Raw genomic sequence first — 16,196 nt, 5'->3', positions numbered from 1 at the left:
TTCTTTTCATCCTCTAAAAAGGTATAACTTGTTTACAACTTAGTAAAAGCATGCCTAAAATAATTTTTAATAATAATTTAATCATTCTTTCAACATACTGTATATTATGATGATCTCCCTGACACAGGTATACAATGGTATATTTATAAATAAATTAACAAATTTCTATGAATAAGCTTTAATAGAGGTCTCACTCTTGTCATTTTTACATAACATAATTTGCTGGTTACTATCAGGTCAAAACCCCAAAATTTTGCCTGTGTTAGCTGTGCTCTCTGCACCACAATCTCCTCTGGAGAACCTCCCACCTTGACCTCAGCCCCTACTGACAGGAGCTGCCAACAAACCTCAGAGGAAAGGGGTGACTAACCAGTGCAGAACACGAGTTCTGCTGTGATGCAAAACAAAACCAAACAAAACCACTAAACCCCCAAAACAAAGACTTCCATGTTGTTAAAATAAAATGAAACCTGGGGAAACTAGTGACTACATTTGACCCCCTTTTTTTGAAGAATTGTAACAATGCTGATGTAATGAAATATAGTTTACTACTATCAGTTCTGTAGAATGTAGAAAAATGCTTCCTGGCACACACTTCTTTAGAGAAAAGCTTTTCAAACCCACGATGTTTGTGGTGAAAAGCAAGTTTATGGCCAACTTGCTGGGAAAAAAAGGTTTCTAAGATCCTGACAATGTAAGGAAATAGGACAACCAACTAAATGAATATACAAGTCATACTGGAACAACAAGTTCCTTTACACTTCAAGCTTACTTCTACATTCCCTGAGCAGAATGAACTCTGGTGGCAACACTGCTCTAGAGCATTCTACTACTCTTTAATAAACTGTTTTAAAATAATTGCTACAGTAGTGTTGGCAATTACATGTTTGACGTGGTTGGGCCAATAAATAAGTTGAGGCCAAGAAATTACACCCATACTGACAATTAAACTTCTCCACAATGTAGTTGGGAAGGAAACTTCATAAAGAATAACTATCCAAATTCTGCACCACTAGGATTTCAGGATGCTAATGATCAGAATGCAGATCTTCCCAAACTCATCCTTCTAAACCAAATGAAAGGTCGTGAGCCCTTCTTAAAGAAAGACAAAAAGCAGCATGGGGGCAAAAAGAGGGAATAAAGAGATAATAAAGAGTAGCAAGAGATTTTGGTCAGGAGATGTAGTTAAGGGTTATTTTGATATTCAGTCCAATTAATTTACACAAACAAATATCTGAAAAACAAAACAAAACCTCCCAGCCTTCCTGCCACGTTCATGAAAGAAAACCAAAACTGAAAGGTTGTTCTCAGAAAATCCATACAGCTGATTTCAAGATTCAGCTTTCCATGCATTAGCGTTTATATGTGAAAACTTCTTAAACTCATCTCTCTTTTTTGATTACAATTAATGGAATTATCAGGGAAGTAGTAAGAGGAGGAACAATTAATTTTTGAACCAATTCTAGAATTAATGATCTTTCAGAAATTTTATTATTTGGTATGTCCATTAAACAGGATGTCTACTGATACATCTTACATGTATTTTCTTTTCCACTGCTTAATTTAGGCACAAATTAAACTTTAGGTTGAATCTCAATGTAACAAACAATTCTAATTGAATCAGAAAGAATACTTTCACAAAAGACACAACTGAAACAATTTCTCTAAAGTAAAATAAACCTTTAAAAAATTCTGGCAGCACCACTGTTGTCTTGTACTAAAATGAACAAAATTAGCTTTAACTTAATTATAAGAAGTAGAGAGATACCCTTGAACTGCTTAGTTTCCCAGTCTGATTTGTCTTAAAACTGGGATTACAACCAAACTGATAAATACTATGACTCTATTTTGGTTTAGTCTGAGGTGTAAAATTTATTTTTCAAGCATAGATGCTTAGTCTTTAGATTTTTTTCAACACAGTATCAACTGTATTCAATTTTCTTATTTCTTAACTTCTGCATTCCACCATCTTTCTTTTTCCAAATCTGTCAGTGCAGCGTTAATTTAGAAAAACACAGCCACCCAAACCCTGGCTTCTTGTAGATCCTAACATAAACAAGGCTGTGTACATCTATTAGTGCAGAGCAGGCTGTGTATGCAGTCTGGCCAGCGAGTGGTTTCTTAAGGAAGAAATATGACTCTTGGCCTTTCTTTATCCCGTCATGTGAAACTGACTACTTGAAAAAAAGAAAAACTGACCATCAGTAAGTGGAAAAATGCATGTGGCATTTAAGAAAACTTAAAATATAAATAATTTGACAGTCTCCCATATAATCTGCCATTAAATTTTCAATGCTCTTCTTTTTTAAGCATTTAACTCACAGTTATTATACAATTGTTATATTAAATTTATTATGTAAACATGCATTTCACAGTAGGTTAGGTTCAAAGAGAATTTAGAACACACTTTTTCTATAGAGCATAGTAAAAAAAAATTCCCATAGATAGAACTTAAAATACATTTGTGTTACATAATGATTAATAAGGTGATGTGTTCTTTAACCAACTAATCTCTGCCACTGAGAACATGCACACACTCAGTAACGAATTGTAAATTAACAGATTGAATTAAATTCTTAGAAATGAATAAATATAAATGACTCTCAATGTTCCCTGCAATATAATGAAGCTGGCTTTGGTCATAGTTTACTCTTTCTCCCACGCATACACTGGAAGAGTTCTAAAGCAAGAACAGCACATAAATAACACCACAATTGGCAGAATGACCCACAACTTCCTTCTGAAATCCACTCATAAATCCTGCATGCAGATTCTAGATAACCATAATCAGCAGTTTTACTTCATTTGGAGACATTTTGAGATGCTGACCCTGAACAATGATTCATAATTAGGATTTCTGGAGTTAAGCTGCATCAGCGTGTTTACTGTACTCTTTCTTTAACTTGCCAATAGGAATACACATATTTTTAAGATTCTCTTCATTGGCAGTTATCTGTACTCTAGATAAGATATAAACGTTCAAGGCAATTTCAAAGTAAGCTGATTAACTCTGCTATTTTCCTTTCCTATGTTTTAATAACTACTTCTATGATTTTAATATGCAAAATTCAAACAAAATGTCCCTCAATGCAGTCCAGTCTTACAGAGAAGCCTTCCCTTCTTGCTGTTCAGTATCCCAGAGTCTGGTCATTTTTGCCAGTCACACTGGCCCACTGTGCCAGCTCACTGATTCAGCCCTGTACCAGCACCTATTCACATCTGTCCTCACTGCTGGCATGCAAAATAAACACAGTCTTTTCTCTTTTAATAATAAATGCAACAGAAGGCTCTTTGTTATAAAAGATATTGATGCTTTAAGAGTGGATATGCTAAGGGTAACACTGCGTGTCTTGGTGCTTCAGCAGTCTTTTGATCAGGCTTGAAAATCTGCTGAAATCTGTCTTAGTCAAATTTGTTGCATTGCAAAAGCCTGTAGTTTAACTCTGCAGAAAGGATATTGGAAAAACATCTCCAAATTAAATACAGGGTACTAATAGAGAAAACTAAATGCAGACAAGCTCAGCTGATGGACCTGCTTGCAATTCTCCAATTTGCTGAATGGATTACATTTCCAAACGAGGCTGAGTTGCCATGTTACACTAACATGTCCTGCACCTATTATTGCCCTGTGTGTGCACTCAGGAAAAAAAATTAGGAAAAACATTCATCAGTTGTTCAGGAAAAAGTGAAAAATTTGATGACTAGGGGAGGAAAGAACTCTTTCCTTGACAGAATAGAGCCAGCTTTGCTGTATTTTTTTGAAGAAAACTAACATTGTCTAATAAAACATCAAAAGGAGTCAAAGTGTACTTTCATGCATCTGTCATGACTCTGCCTGGTCTTTAGATTTTATTACTCCTTTAAATTGAGGTTAGGGAATATTTTATGTTTTTCTGCCTTTGACTTTCAACCTTTTTGCTTGTTCTAAAACCGCAGGAAACAGAACCAGTCATACACAGTGAAGCACGTGGGAAAATGTATGGTTTAAATTTATGTTTGAGCAGCCCATCGAGGGCAGCTTAAACAGTTCTCCAGTGGCAATTAGTTAATAAGAAAAAGTATTTGTCACATCAATTTTAAAAGGCAGAGAAGGTGTTGTGTTTATAAACTACCTTCTATCTTATTTTTATATTTGAAAAGTGCTATTGTCTTCTCTAGGTATGGAAGGCATTTGTGAACCAAAGTGGTTTAAACAGGGGGGTACATGCCTATTTCTGAATGGTATTTTCATACTGCTTCATCCTCCAAACTGAAAATGCAAATGCACTTTGGAGATTTCTCCAACTACTTCTTATTCCATATCTTTGTACTTCTAAATACTAGGATTATAACATCATGGTTACATTTTGATCACCAAAATTAAGATAAAATTCGTTAATCTAATCATTTTTGTTTTGTAAGCAAAGGCAAAAAGGGGAACAACAACAACAAGAAAAAAATCACAGCAACACATGAAATGGTTATTTCACAGAATTCCCAGCGCATATTTTAAGAAACCACAATTCTGCCTCTTGAGAGTGTGGTCTATTAGTTAGTAAACAGTGAAAAATGCAAGCATTACACACTGGAGAATGACTTCTGTCCTATCTGGCAGCCACCTCTGTTTAGAAGACTCATCAGTGAGGCTAAAGTGATTACTCTATAAATATAACCTCTCTCTTTTTTTAAAATTACTATTAAACAACAATTTAGTGGCTGGTTAAGTCTTATAGTTTAGATCAGGTAAGTGGAGAAAACTTGTTCATGAATTAACCAAACAAAATTTGCTTCTAACTTAAGCAATGAATTTTTAAGGTTTGAAAGTGATACTGGCATGAGAAACTTTAAAAGGAAAAAATGAAGAAACTTTATCATCACAATGAGTTGTTTATATATGAACCAGAATAGATGGAAGAAAACAGTATTATGGTTTTCTTGTATCACCAGAAAAATTTAGTTATTGAAATCTCATTACATGAAACATTTCATACTAATACTTTTCTTGCGCTTCTATAAGTAAGAATTATTAGTCCTATATTTACTAAGCACCTACCAAAAGTAAAAAGAATCACTGCTTTAAAAAATGTTCTCTAGATAACAACAGCAACAATAATAACAGTGCTTAGCTTAATTTATCATAAATCTATCCCCATTTACTTCACTGCCCCTTATATACCAATACACCTGGCTGCAATGCCACACTAGACAAAAAGCAGAGAATGCCAAGGCAGCTTTTCTGACCTCAGCCTATAGGAGGGAACTCACTGATGACTGTGCATGCCAGCAATTAAACCTCATGTCTAGAAGAGTGCAAGGCAAGTCAAGAATATGCTCGGTTTTAAGAAGTGCTGCTGTTGAGAAAATAATTATCTTTTTTTCTCACATTGAGAGTTGAATCTGTGGACAACAACAGAACAGAACAACAGAACTCAACAACTCAAGAGTTGGGTTTTTTTTAAATTTTATTTTATTACTCTACCTAATATAGGATAGACATCTCAGAAATTGGCTGAAACTCCCCCCAGGACAGAATGACTGCAAAGAAAAAGAAAATCTGTGTCTTTTCCATCTGTATCAGCTCAAATATAAAATCAATCTCCTTTGGCCAAGCTCACATCCCTTGTCTTTGCTTTCCTGAGAACTTGTATAATGAAGTTTTATTAGCCCCAATGTTCACACAGAGACCAATTTAGGCCTTCACACTTAAGTAGATCAGAAGTGGACAGGAAAATTTTGTCAGGGAAAGAAGACTGATAAAATGGGGCAAAGTACTGGTTGAGGGTAGGGTTCCCTTAAAGTCTTGGTCTAGTTCCTATTCCAAGGAACTCAGTGAGCTGAGTGAAACCCTTTTGAGCCAGGGCCACTCCTGAACACACATGCTGCTATTTGCATGTGAACATGTGAACACAGGGAAACAAAATTCTATTCTAAAACTTTCTAATAAACCTAAAAGGAGGTTTTTTTTTTTTTTATTTCTAACAACAACAGCTTGAACTTGAGCTGTGTGTGACCTAAAAAGAGAACTGAATGTTTTGCTTTTGTCTTTTTTGTCCCCTTCCCAAAGTGCATAGCTCTGCTGGTCTACTCTTGTTCTCTAGTACTACCACCTTTCCCTGGCAATGTCTGAGCACTGCAACTATCCCCACACCTTTTTTCTGATCACTGAAAGTAATTTTAGCAAGCCACATGACAACTGAGTAGCCAAAACTAAGTTAGCTCAATGCTTACTTCATGGTAACAACAGATGGACATCACCAGACTGGGGGTGCCTGATATCCCCACCAAGGATGACTGATGTTCTGAATTGAAATTTTATACCTCGTTGTTGCCACATAAATTAATTGACTTAAATTTACGAAGTTTTTAAAGACATAATCAACTCACTAGCTTTTATTTTTTCGTTTTTTAATTGGAGGCCATCATACCTGAACGTTTATTTTTTTGTTCTGTTCTGCATTTATAGAATTTTTCTTTGTGGCTCCCATCCATGGATACAATAAAATGTGGGTATTTGGTAACCAGTATAAAGAAACTGAAATATTAAAAATGGAACTGTATTCATCATATGGGAAATTACCTTTTAGAAAACTGTCCTAGAATCACAGGAAAATTTTAATTTCTGGCTATTGTTTATATACTAGACAGTTCAATGTGTCAAAGCTTCTCTAGATCACAATCTAAAAGTCCCTCATAGACCTAGAATTTGCTGAATTTAAACTATGTGAAAACACAAAAAGCACAGTTTGAATAGAGTTCAAATAAGTTAAAGTTAGATGGGAGATTTATCATCATAAACAGAACAAATCTGCTGAAATGTGTCCAAGTCAAATGGGGACACAACTAAATAAAATCAACTTTTCAAAGTAAGTATCAGTTTTTGAGATTAAACTTGAAATTTACCTTGTAAGAAATATTAAATCAGATGACAAGGAAAACAATAACCTGTCAATTTTATGATATTAATCTCGAAGAAATATATGAAGGTCATTAAGTAAAGAAGATGGTTGATGGCCATGCAATAATACTCCCTCCAAGAATTACATAAATGTCTTTGTAGCTGGTGATAAAGAACAATCCTGATCTTTGCTGACCTCTGGCTTGGCCATAGATTTGTATTTGTTACAAATATCACGTGATGCATCAACATGATGTGTGCACTAAATGTATTCCTTAACAATGGAAGAAGTGAGATACATAAAGACTCATGTAAGAATATTAAAATGATTAAAATTATTAAATGAGTGAGAATGAGGGAAAAGCAGACCCCCATTCTCATTGCCATGAAGGAACAGTATCCTGATAATTTGAAAGGGCATTGAGGATCAAGGAAAATTAACTTTCAGGCATAACATAAATAAAACATTTGCCTCTGTGTCCTTCTACTACCTCTGATTCCAGCAAAATACTTCTCCCACAGCAATAAAGAAAATTAGGTTAAGTTTTAAAAATACAGAAGCCCTGTACTGTAGCCAAATTAAACTATTCCAAAATACACTGTATTTGCAACTCATTTAACAGTCAGCAAGTTTGGTCACTGACATTATAATTTGCTAATAATGCTTTTCAGTATTCTTAAGCCAGCCACCCCATTTGTAGTCCAATGATATTTATAACTCATGCTGGGATTTTTTAGGTTTGGCTTTGTGTTTTTTTAAGCTGAGAAGTGATGACCTACTGATAATGTTCTTCCTTCACTACTAAACAGAAGATTAGGATTTAGCTGATGGCATGGGATGTTTTCTCCTAAAGCCAGAGTAATGGAAACACTGCAGATGTTTCAAAGTCCCACAGTAAGCATGTGTATCAGCATTACACTCCTTCCCTTTTCCCCTTCACTAGTGAAAAATGACCATGGACAGGTTCTGAGAGAAATGCCACATGCTCCTGCTGAGCCAGAACACAGCAGCCTCACCCTCTGTATTTCCTAAGTGCATGAAAGAACTGGTGTGTAGCTATCAGAACTGGATTTCCAACCTCTGCTCGCAGGCTCTCAGTTATGAGGAGGACATGACCCCACCACCCTGACAAATGTCCATTCACTGCTAGCACAGAAATGTTCTTCTGAGTGTAGGAGCAGATAAAAGCTGGGTGAATTTTTAGCATCTTTCTGTCACGATTATACTTCAGTGTTTGAAATCATCAATACCTGTGAGAAAAAGGCTGTTTGATCAGATCACTGACACAGCTGTACCTGAATTTCAAGTTTCTGTTCTAAGACTGAAGGTGTGTAAACAAGGATAAGTCACTCAGCTGTTATACTTTCAGGTAGATCATGACATGAAAAGCACAGATACACTCAAGGAATATTTAAATATCTAATGATACTTCATAACGGGTCTTGAAGGTGAAGAATTATGCAAATGCACTCACTACTTTAACAAATAATCTTAGAATAAAGGAAAAGCAAGCCAGTTACAAGTTATGGAGGGAAGAAACACAGAAAAAAACTCTACTAAACTTGCTTTAACCTTTTACAGAAAAAGGTAGGATTTAGTTTTCTGTTCCAAGACAATGGACTTAATTCTAGATCCCATTTTTTTTTCCTCATTTGTGTTTTGGTTTTGGACACAACATGAGACCAAACATTCTTCCTGTCAGAACCTGTACACAGGCATCATTTTTTTAAAGGGAAAACACACCACCATTAACACTATAGTTTGATGAATTCCCGATTTTGTGTGGCCCTTTCAGCACCATTTTTGAAGTAGGATTGTGAGACCTTTACTGATCTTTGAAGTAGTGTTCACATTCGTGTATTTTAAATATGCACTGTTTTCTTGGTCTGATGTTTTAGGGTGTGAATAGATATGATAAACAGTCAGTCTGCACTTTTCAGCAAGCACAACTCAGATCTGTACTATGGTGAGTGAGGGCAGAGAGGAAACCCACTGATTACAACCTAGGACAGCTGTCTAAGTCTCTCTGTGTACAACCACTGCTTTAATTTCCAGCTACTCTGGACTATGAGCAAATGCCCAAGTTTTGGTAAATGCACTGAGGTCAAATGAGTTCCTTCATACATATATCTAATTTTTCCTCACTTCCATGTGCTGATGAATCATTTTTTCCCAAAAATGGTCTGGAAAGAGGGAAAACAAACTCCAAAATTCACCACTGTGGCAGAAGCATGACAAGTCTTTTAGTAACATGGACCTATTCCCCTGCTTCAGACTCAGCAGCAAGAGCAGAGAGGAGGGAAAAGCAAAACACTGAGTGCAAACACAGACTTGTGGCATTGCTGCTGACCATCCTGCCAATGACATAAATCACAGCCCACTGGAGTGTGTTCTCTGCAAACCCTAAATCCCATAGAACTGCATGAGTATGTTCTGGCAACAGCGGTTCACATGAAATGTGTATTTTCCATGGAAATCTAACTCAGACCTGTGTTACTATCAAGAACAGCTGAGTTTGTAGCACTTGTAATGTCAACAGACTATTTTTTGATTAATAGGTTTTCATCACTGTACTATGTATTTATGATTTGCACCTTCACAACCTGTTACTCTTCTCAGAATATTTCTGACCAGACTGAATCTGTTTACACATTTTGACTGTGTTACATTCATCTGTACCACTTCACTTTAAAGGACAGAATACCAAATGTATCACTGTCTTTAATTAAATATTGCTTATAATTTTTTTCACCTAGAAAATGTATTAGTAATGCAGGTATGTATTTGGTTATGCAAATGTCTTAGAAATTTTTACAGAATGTGAAAAGACAGAGCAATTTCAGCACTGTCTAGTTCTCAGAATTTTAAACAAAGGATTCTCCTTAGATTGACTCAACATTTTTCCAACTTAATAGTTTCAACTGAAATGATTTTATGTAAATCAATTTTGAGTGGAATAAAGATACTTAAAGTTATTTGATTTCTTTTATACTTTTCTTTATTAGATGCGAAATATTTAAGACATAATATTTAGTTGTATAATAATGGCAAACTAGGATGATAAATTAATTTTGCTATACATGCTCCACCTATACAGAGAGTGGAAATGTTAGTTCCTACATTGCAAAACTCCTGAATCTCACTGATATATTTTCTAACTTGTTATAGACGATCACACTCTTGGCTATACATTTCATAAAAAGAAATACTTACTACTGTGCACAGTCAATCAGCTGATATTCGTTTGACCTCTCGAAGCATGCCTTTACACCTTCATCATCCCAGAGCTTTTTTGCATGTTCAAAGAACTCCTGAAAATTGGAAATGCAATAAATTAGAACATTTCTCAATTTTTTCAATCCCCAATCTGCGCTGTTCCTTCCCCCTTCCTTCATGCTTTATGTTTGCAAAATGATAGATTACACACTTACAGAAGAAAAGCTATAAGCATTTATTAGCAAAATTACAATAAAATATACAAAAAATATGGCTGCTGAGAGTTTCCAGCACATGATATATAATGAAGACTGCCTTCAAAATTCATGCCAGTCCATATATAAAATTTACTGTGAGTACAAAAGTTACCTAGAAGAATGTTCACTTCATTTTAAACTGAATTTATGCTTCTGTCATGGAAAAGGCATAAAAGTGATGCAAAAAGCTGCTCAGCTTATAAACATTAGCTTTCCAGAGAAAGAACCAGCCTGTAACTTTAAAAAGATTGCGCAACTTTTCCTGAAAAACACAACTTTCCACTACTTGGTGTTTTCTCATGCAATATAATAACTTGATTGCAAGACTTTCAGAGTCTTTGCTCAACACAGCATCCTCCAAAGAGCTGCCTGGCAGAATGTGCTTTTCCTAGCAGCCATCCCAGGCTACCCAATCCAGAAATGTCTGCCAGCAAGCTTAATTCAGAATTATTTGAAAGAGGAACCAAAGCTGTCCTTGGTGCCAGTGAAGCCACAGCCACACATGGGCAGAGAGGTAGGTCTAACCCTGCCTGCTGGCTCCTTCTTTTCCCCAGCCCCAGCTCTAGAGACTCAAGGATCCAGCTTGTTTTAAAGCTGGGAGTTCATTTTATGTTTTATCATTACTGGTAAATGACACTGTAACGGAGTTTTTCCAGCCACATCGTTCTAAATTCAAATGAAGGATGTTTAGATGAATTACTATTTCCTTCATTATATGGCTCTTTCCTTCCTTGAACAAAATTGTTAAAGCAATACGTCAACTCAAACACAGAAGTTGTTTTCTTAACACCTCAACCCTGCTAATAAATCAGCGGAGTCCTTTGGTTAGTCACAAATTTGTGAAACCTAACAAATTGCTTTTCCACAGTTCAATTTGGCTCTGTGTAAAATGGGTGTAATACCACTATTCACTTCATGATCCTGTCAAAATTTTGCATAAACATCTAAATTCTGAAACTTTTCTGAAATTGCCAGTCACTCTCCACATCTTTTCAGGACGTAAAACCTTTTGCCTTTTTTTTTCTCCCCAGCTATACTATGCACGATGCAGAGAGACAGAAAATTCCATTCTTTAAGAAGTTTTGAAAATGTTAGAGAAAAGAATATTAAAGCAGAAACCTATGAGAAACCTGTGCAGGAAGTCTTGGATGAAGAGAAGAAGCAACACCATATACAGACGGATGCTTATACTGCCCTTGAAATTTATTTCTTTCCTTGGCGAGGACAGGTTTATTTAGTCTTTGTTATTTTAATTACTTATATAATTGCTGTTTTAAACACTGCAGATCCACCTTATGAAGTGATGCTACAGCTATTATAAACTCTCTGTTCCTACAGCAGGAAAAAAGCAAAACCAAGCTGAAATAAGGACAAGATATCAAACTAAAGTAGAAAGAGAAAGTGGACACACATAACAGAGAGAATGACTACAAGAAAAAGGAAGAACTGGAAAAGCCAAAATGATAAATACCAGAAACCATGGAACATTCCTCAAATATGAAGCTTATGCTTGATTGATACCTGGGGCATCAGCTGAATGCCTCTCACTTGCTGGCACCTTTGGCCAAAGAAAAGCACTGCCTTCTCAGTGGATGGAGTGAACTGTGGCTCAGTGTCAGGGCCTGAGGCAGAAGGAGCCAGCTCTCTCCATCCCCTCAGATGGGAGCAGTGTCCAACTCAGCCCTTCCTCCCACAGGCACTCGCTGCTACAGGTGGCTGCCTTCCCCTCCTCCCCATCTGGGGATGGGAATTCCCACTCACCCTGAAAGCCATCTCTAAGGAGAATAAACATGTAAAAACCATTCCCATTCAGCCCCACAAAGCCTACAGGAAGGGGAAGGGATGAGGAGGAGGTGAGTGTAAAGGTATCCTTTTCTGAAGGGTGGCATGGATTGAGAGATCAGCTGAAAATATAATTAATGAAGTAAATAAAAAAACAAACAAATATATAAAGTTGCACAGCTATAGTAGTTCCTCACTACTGCCTTTACATCCTCTGTATGAGCTTTATTTACTCTTAAAAATCTCTTCTGAAAAAGAGGCAATCTTTTCAGCTCAGCTTCTTGAGACTCTACAGATACATTGTAAATACAGGGTTTCCATATCGTATGCTTCAAATATTTCCACCTGACCATTATGTCTCAAAGCAGTCTATTTAAAATGACTTCCAGACTTCTAGTCCTAAGCACATCATATAAAACAGAGCAAATATACTTCCCTCATTAAAATGTACCAATCTACTGCAGAGGAGTACACTTGATTGCAAATTGCCTCCCACACAGCTAGCTACTCGATCCTTCCTTCCCAGGTGACTAAAGCCTTCCAGAAAAATCATGTTTCATTTCAAGGTGCCAAGTACCATGATCCAACTTTCACACTTGTTTTTAACCCCTCTCTTGTCTGCTCTAAGTTCCTCAGTACTTTTTCTGCTCACCTGCATAAGGCCCCCCATTGCAAGCACAGAGGAGGATTCTGCATATGGCAAACAGATCTGGGTGCCAGCCCTCTCTCCATCACAGGACAACATCCACACAGCAGTTACCATGCCAGCTTCAAGCCCTGCAATCAAGCCCCTGTTGCCTGACCAGCCTTCCAACAATCACCCCCCTCCCCATAATCCTTACAACTCATTGCTATGAATCCCAATGCTTGTTACTCCTTCCTCCCACCATGGCCACGTTGTGGCCACCTCAATGGCAAGCAGGCCCTGGTGTGGCCTTTGGGCTCTGCCTACCCTGCAGCACCCCCCTGGGGCTGCACTGTCCTTGGGGCGGCAGCCACAGCTGGCAATTCCTGTCAGGAAGAAGAGCCAGGACAATTCAAAGAACAGAGAATTCAGCTTTGCTCCAGCTGGTAAGGGGAGATGGACTAAAACATTATAAAATGTTACCTTAGGTCAGGCAAAGACAAATCAAGTTTTTAAGAGTAGGCTGTGACTGTAGTAGCTTACATTCTGAGTTGGTCAAACTAAGACTTAAAGGTGTGACTCCTGGAAAGTGGCTTTTCAGTTCTTAGAAGTCACAAGCCAGGACCTTTGAGAAACCTTGACTGGGACAGAATAAAACAGGGAGATGGTAAATCACTCTGGTAATCTGATGCACTGTGTTTGCAAGCACATGCTGCTCACTTCTATCAGATCAAAGCCACCAAAATCTACCAAAAATATTTAGCATACTGAAGAGAACCAGGAAATAATGTAGTGTGGTTGAAAGCAGAAAACCACCTACGTCATGATCAAACAGAATAGTTGCTTCAACCAAACTCTTTCTTAGGGATGGAGGCATACAAAGAGTGGCATCTATTAATATAGATATAAAATAAAGCAATCAATATATTTTTAATTTAGTATTTAAACTGGAGTATTAAAGAAGTAAATGATAATGTTTTAGATCTCATGAGTTACAAGTGCCATGAATTGCAGGTACTTTTTACATTGCACACATTAATTTACACCATTTAGCTAAGAATTTATAGCAATCACTAGACCATACAAAACCTTGATGTGATATTTGGATGTCATCAAAACGAAGATGTGACACACAACACCTCAAATATTTATTAATATGGAACTATTTGGAAATTTTCCACTCTTCCTGAGACAATCCAAAACCTCAGACCTGCATTCCTGAAGCTCCTTCTCACTAGCAGATACATTTTGCTATAAATAATCATACATCATCCAAAAATCATGAAGAGGCAAAAGCAGGTTAAAAACACCCAGAGCTGATACTACTGATCTAAACAATAGGCTATTTTTACTGTGTTTTAAAAGGTCTTGTTAAAATATTTTTACTCACCTAATTCAGGGAAAAATTTCCTGATTCAATGTATTCCCATACACAGTATTCCAAGAAAACAATACAGGTAACAAATGCAATGTAATACAGCCAAGCCTCAGGGCACTGTTTTTCAGCTTTGTCTTACTAGAAGTTACAGCCTGGTCTAGAAATTCCATTTCCCTTATTTTGGAAATAAACTTCTTTATTGGTAGGTTACCTTAGAAACCTCCTCCTCCTTATAACTCCTACAAAAATAATTCAAGTAGCTAAGAAATGGACTTAGTTCACTTTTCAGATACCTAAATTTGGAATAAATACTATTGATGATTAAACAATTACATACCTTCATGAACAGATCTTTATGTATTTTGGAAAAAAGAAGTTTTCATCTAACAAACAGTTTTGTGGATTTACAAACCACAAAAGTTCATGTTAGGTCAGGAATACAATTTTTATTCTACTAAGATTCTTTCTGCCTTTCTTCCGGATGGAGCACACATTTAGTAGCTATCCTGATGTCACCTTCAGTCTCCAGAAAGCAGAATGTAGAAAGCTCCATCCAGAGCCATATTTTCTACTTCTGTTAAAATACTGTAAACATGGAAACAACTGCTTAGATCAATGTGAAATCAATCTCCCTCAAGCCAAAATTTATGCTCTTATTCTCTTAAGCTTCAGGACTGTCAGGACTGTAAGACAATTTCTCATCTAAAACACAGATTAAATCTGTCTGATTACCTGACAACCACTTTAAGAAGTGGCAAACGTTACACATTTTCATAGTTCTGCCATTGTGGGTGTGAAATGAAGTCATCACTTCTATTCTGAATTTCAGTTACTACTTCTTCTCTCAAGTACTTAACCAAACAAAAAAGTAAATCACAAAATGCCTTAAAAATCCCCACCTAACACCTCCCCAACTCCCAATAACAACTGCTGTGCAGGATAATCCAGAGAATTAATTCACACAGGAAGGCAGGTATGTGGCTCCCTACTGAGCAAGGTACTTGTACCTCGCAATGCATAGCGCAGGGCTTATGTGTATATATATATGTACACATATAGGCAGTCCCAGTCTCCCATCTGTGGAACCATGGAAACATTTTGTGGAATAAAAGAGTGACAACTGATGGGGAAAATTGTAATATCATAAGGATGACATCCAGTGGAGTCAAATGAAGGGTGTAGAGGCAAACTACCAGCAGGGCTTTCTAAATGTGGCATGTTTGACTCTTCAATTCAAACAATATCCTTTGAGGCATCCTTTTCTGTCCCAAATCTGAGGACAAAACAGAACTGGATCCATCAGCCTGCAGCCCAAGTCCCGGAGCATGACAGCAAACAGCAGGATGCTGTGCTGGTACAGCAGAGGACAGACAGCAACATGGTATGGCAGAGGCGACTGGGAGGAAGAACTCTAATCCAGCACTTTCATCTCCTCCCACAGAGCTGTGAGTGGTGCCCAGGGGATGATCAGAGTGACTGCATCGTGGGTGATGGGAAGCTCAACTGAGCTCCCCCTCATGCTCCAGAAAACTTCACAGCTCCTGGGGCTGTGCTGCCGCCCTGGCACATGCCACAAATCTGATCGGTGTTTCAGTATTCTGTTGGGTTTTGCAGCACAGGCCTTGTAAAGTAACAGAAGAATGGCAATTTAAAAAAGTTTATATTTGAGCCAAGTAAACACCTGGAATTCAATATCATGAAGCAAAAACTACTTTTGTCAATCCCTGACTCTCTTGCAAGCCTCAAGTCTCTACTCAGTGTAGACAGTCTCCATTTTGAGAGCCTGACTTCAAGCTTGAATCCTAACCCAGCATTTAACTGAGGTGGCTGTAAACTGATGTTCCAAGAAACCCACAAGAGACAGTGAGTGACAATCTGCCCCAGTGACTCCAATTATTACTGGTTTGCTCGTACCAAGTGTAGCAACTGATTTTCTATTAAAATTGCTCCTCATCCCCAAACATCTACTGAGTGCAAATGCAAGCTGTGTCAACAACAACAACAACAAAAATTAAATGGATTTAATGATTGAGTGATGTACAAGGTAAGGCACCCAAGAGAGA

At 37.2% G+C, this 16,196-nt stretch overlaps 1 protein-coding gene across 2 annotated transcripts in view; it reads right to left on the bottom strand.

The window, feature by feature from the left end:
- The window catches only part of GNAL (G protein subunit alpha L), a 180,092-nt gene that overhangs the window by 44,506 nt on the left and 119,390 nt on the right, over positions 1–16,196 (bottom strand). For both annotated transcript variants that reach the window (XM_054284575.1, XM_054284576.1), the window contains exon 5: positions 10,089–10,186. In XM_054284575.1, the coding sequence (XP_054140550.1) occupies positions 10,089–10,186 (98 nt within the window). The remainder of the gene's footprint in view (positions 1–10,088; positions 10,187–16,196) is intronic.

The sequence above is a fragment of the Melozone crissalis genome, unplaced genomic scaffold, assembly GCF_028551555.1.
Source record: "Melozone crissalis strain CALT ecotype California unplaced genomic scaffold, PUWL_Pcris_2 ptg000042l_1, whole genome shotgun sequence".
NCBI lineage: Eukaryota > Metazoa > Chordata > Aves > Passeriformes > Passerellidae > Melozone > Melozone crissalis.
The sequence above is the reverse complement of the archived record's forward strand: the minus strand, read 5'-3'. Positions and strand labels throughout refer to the sequence as shown.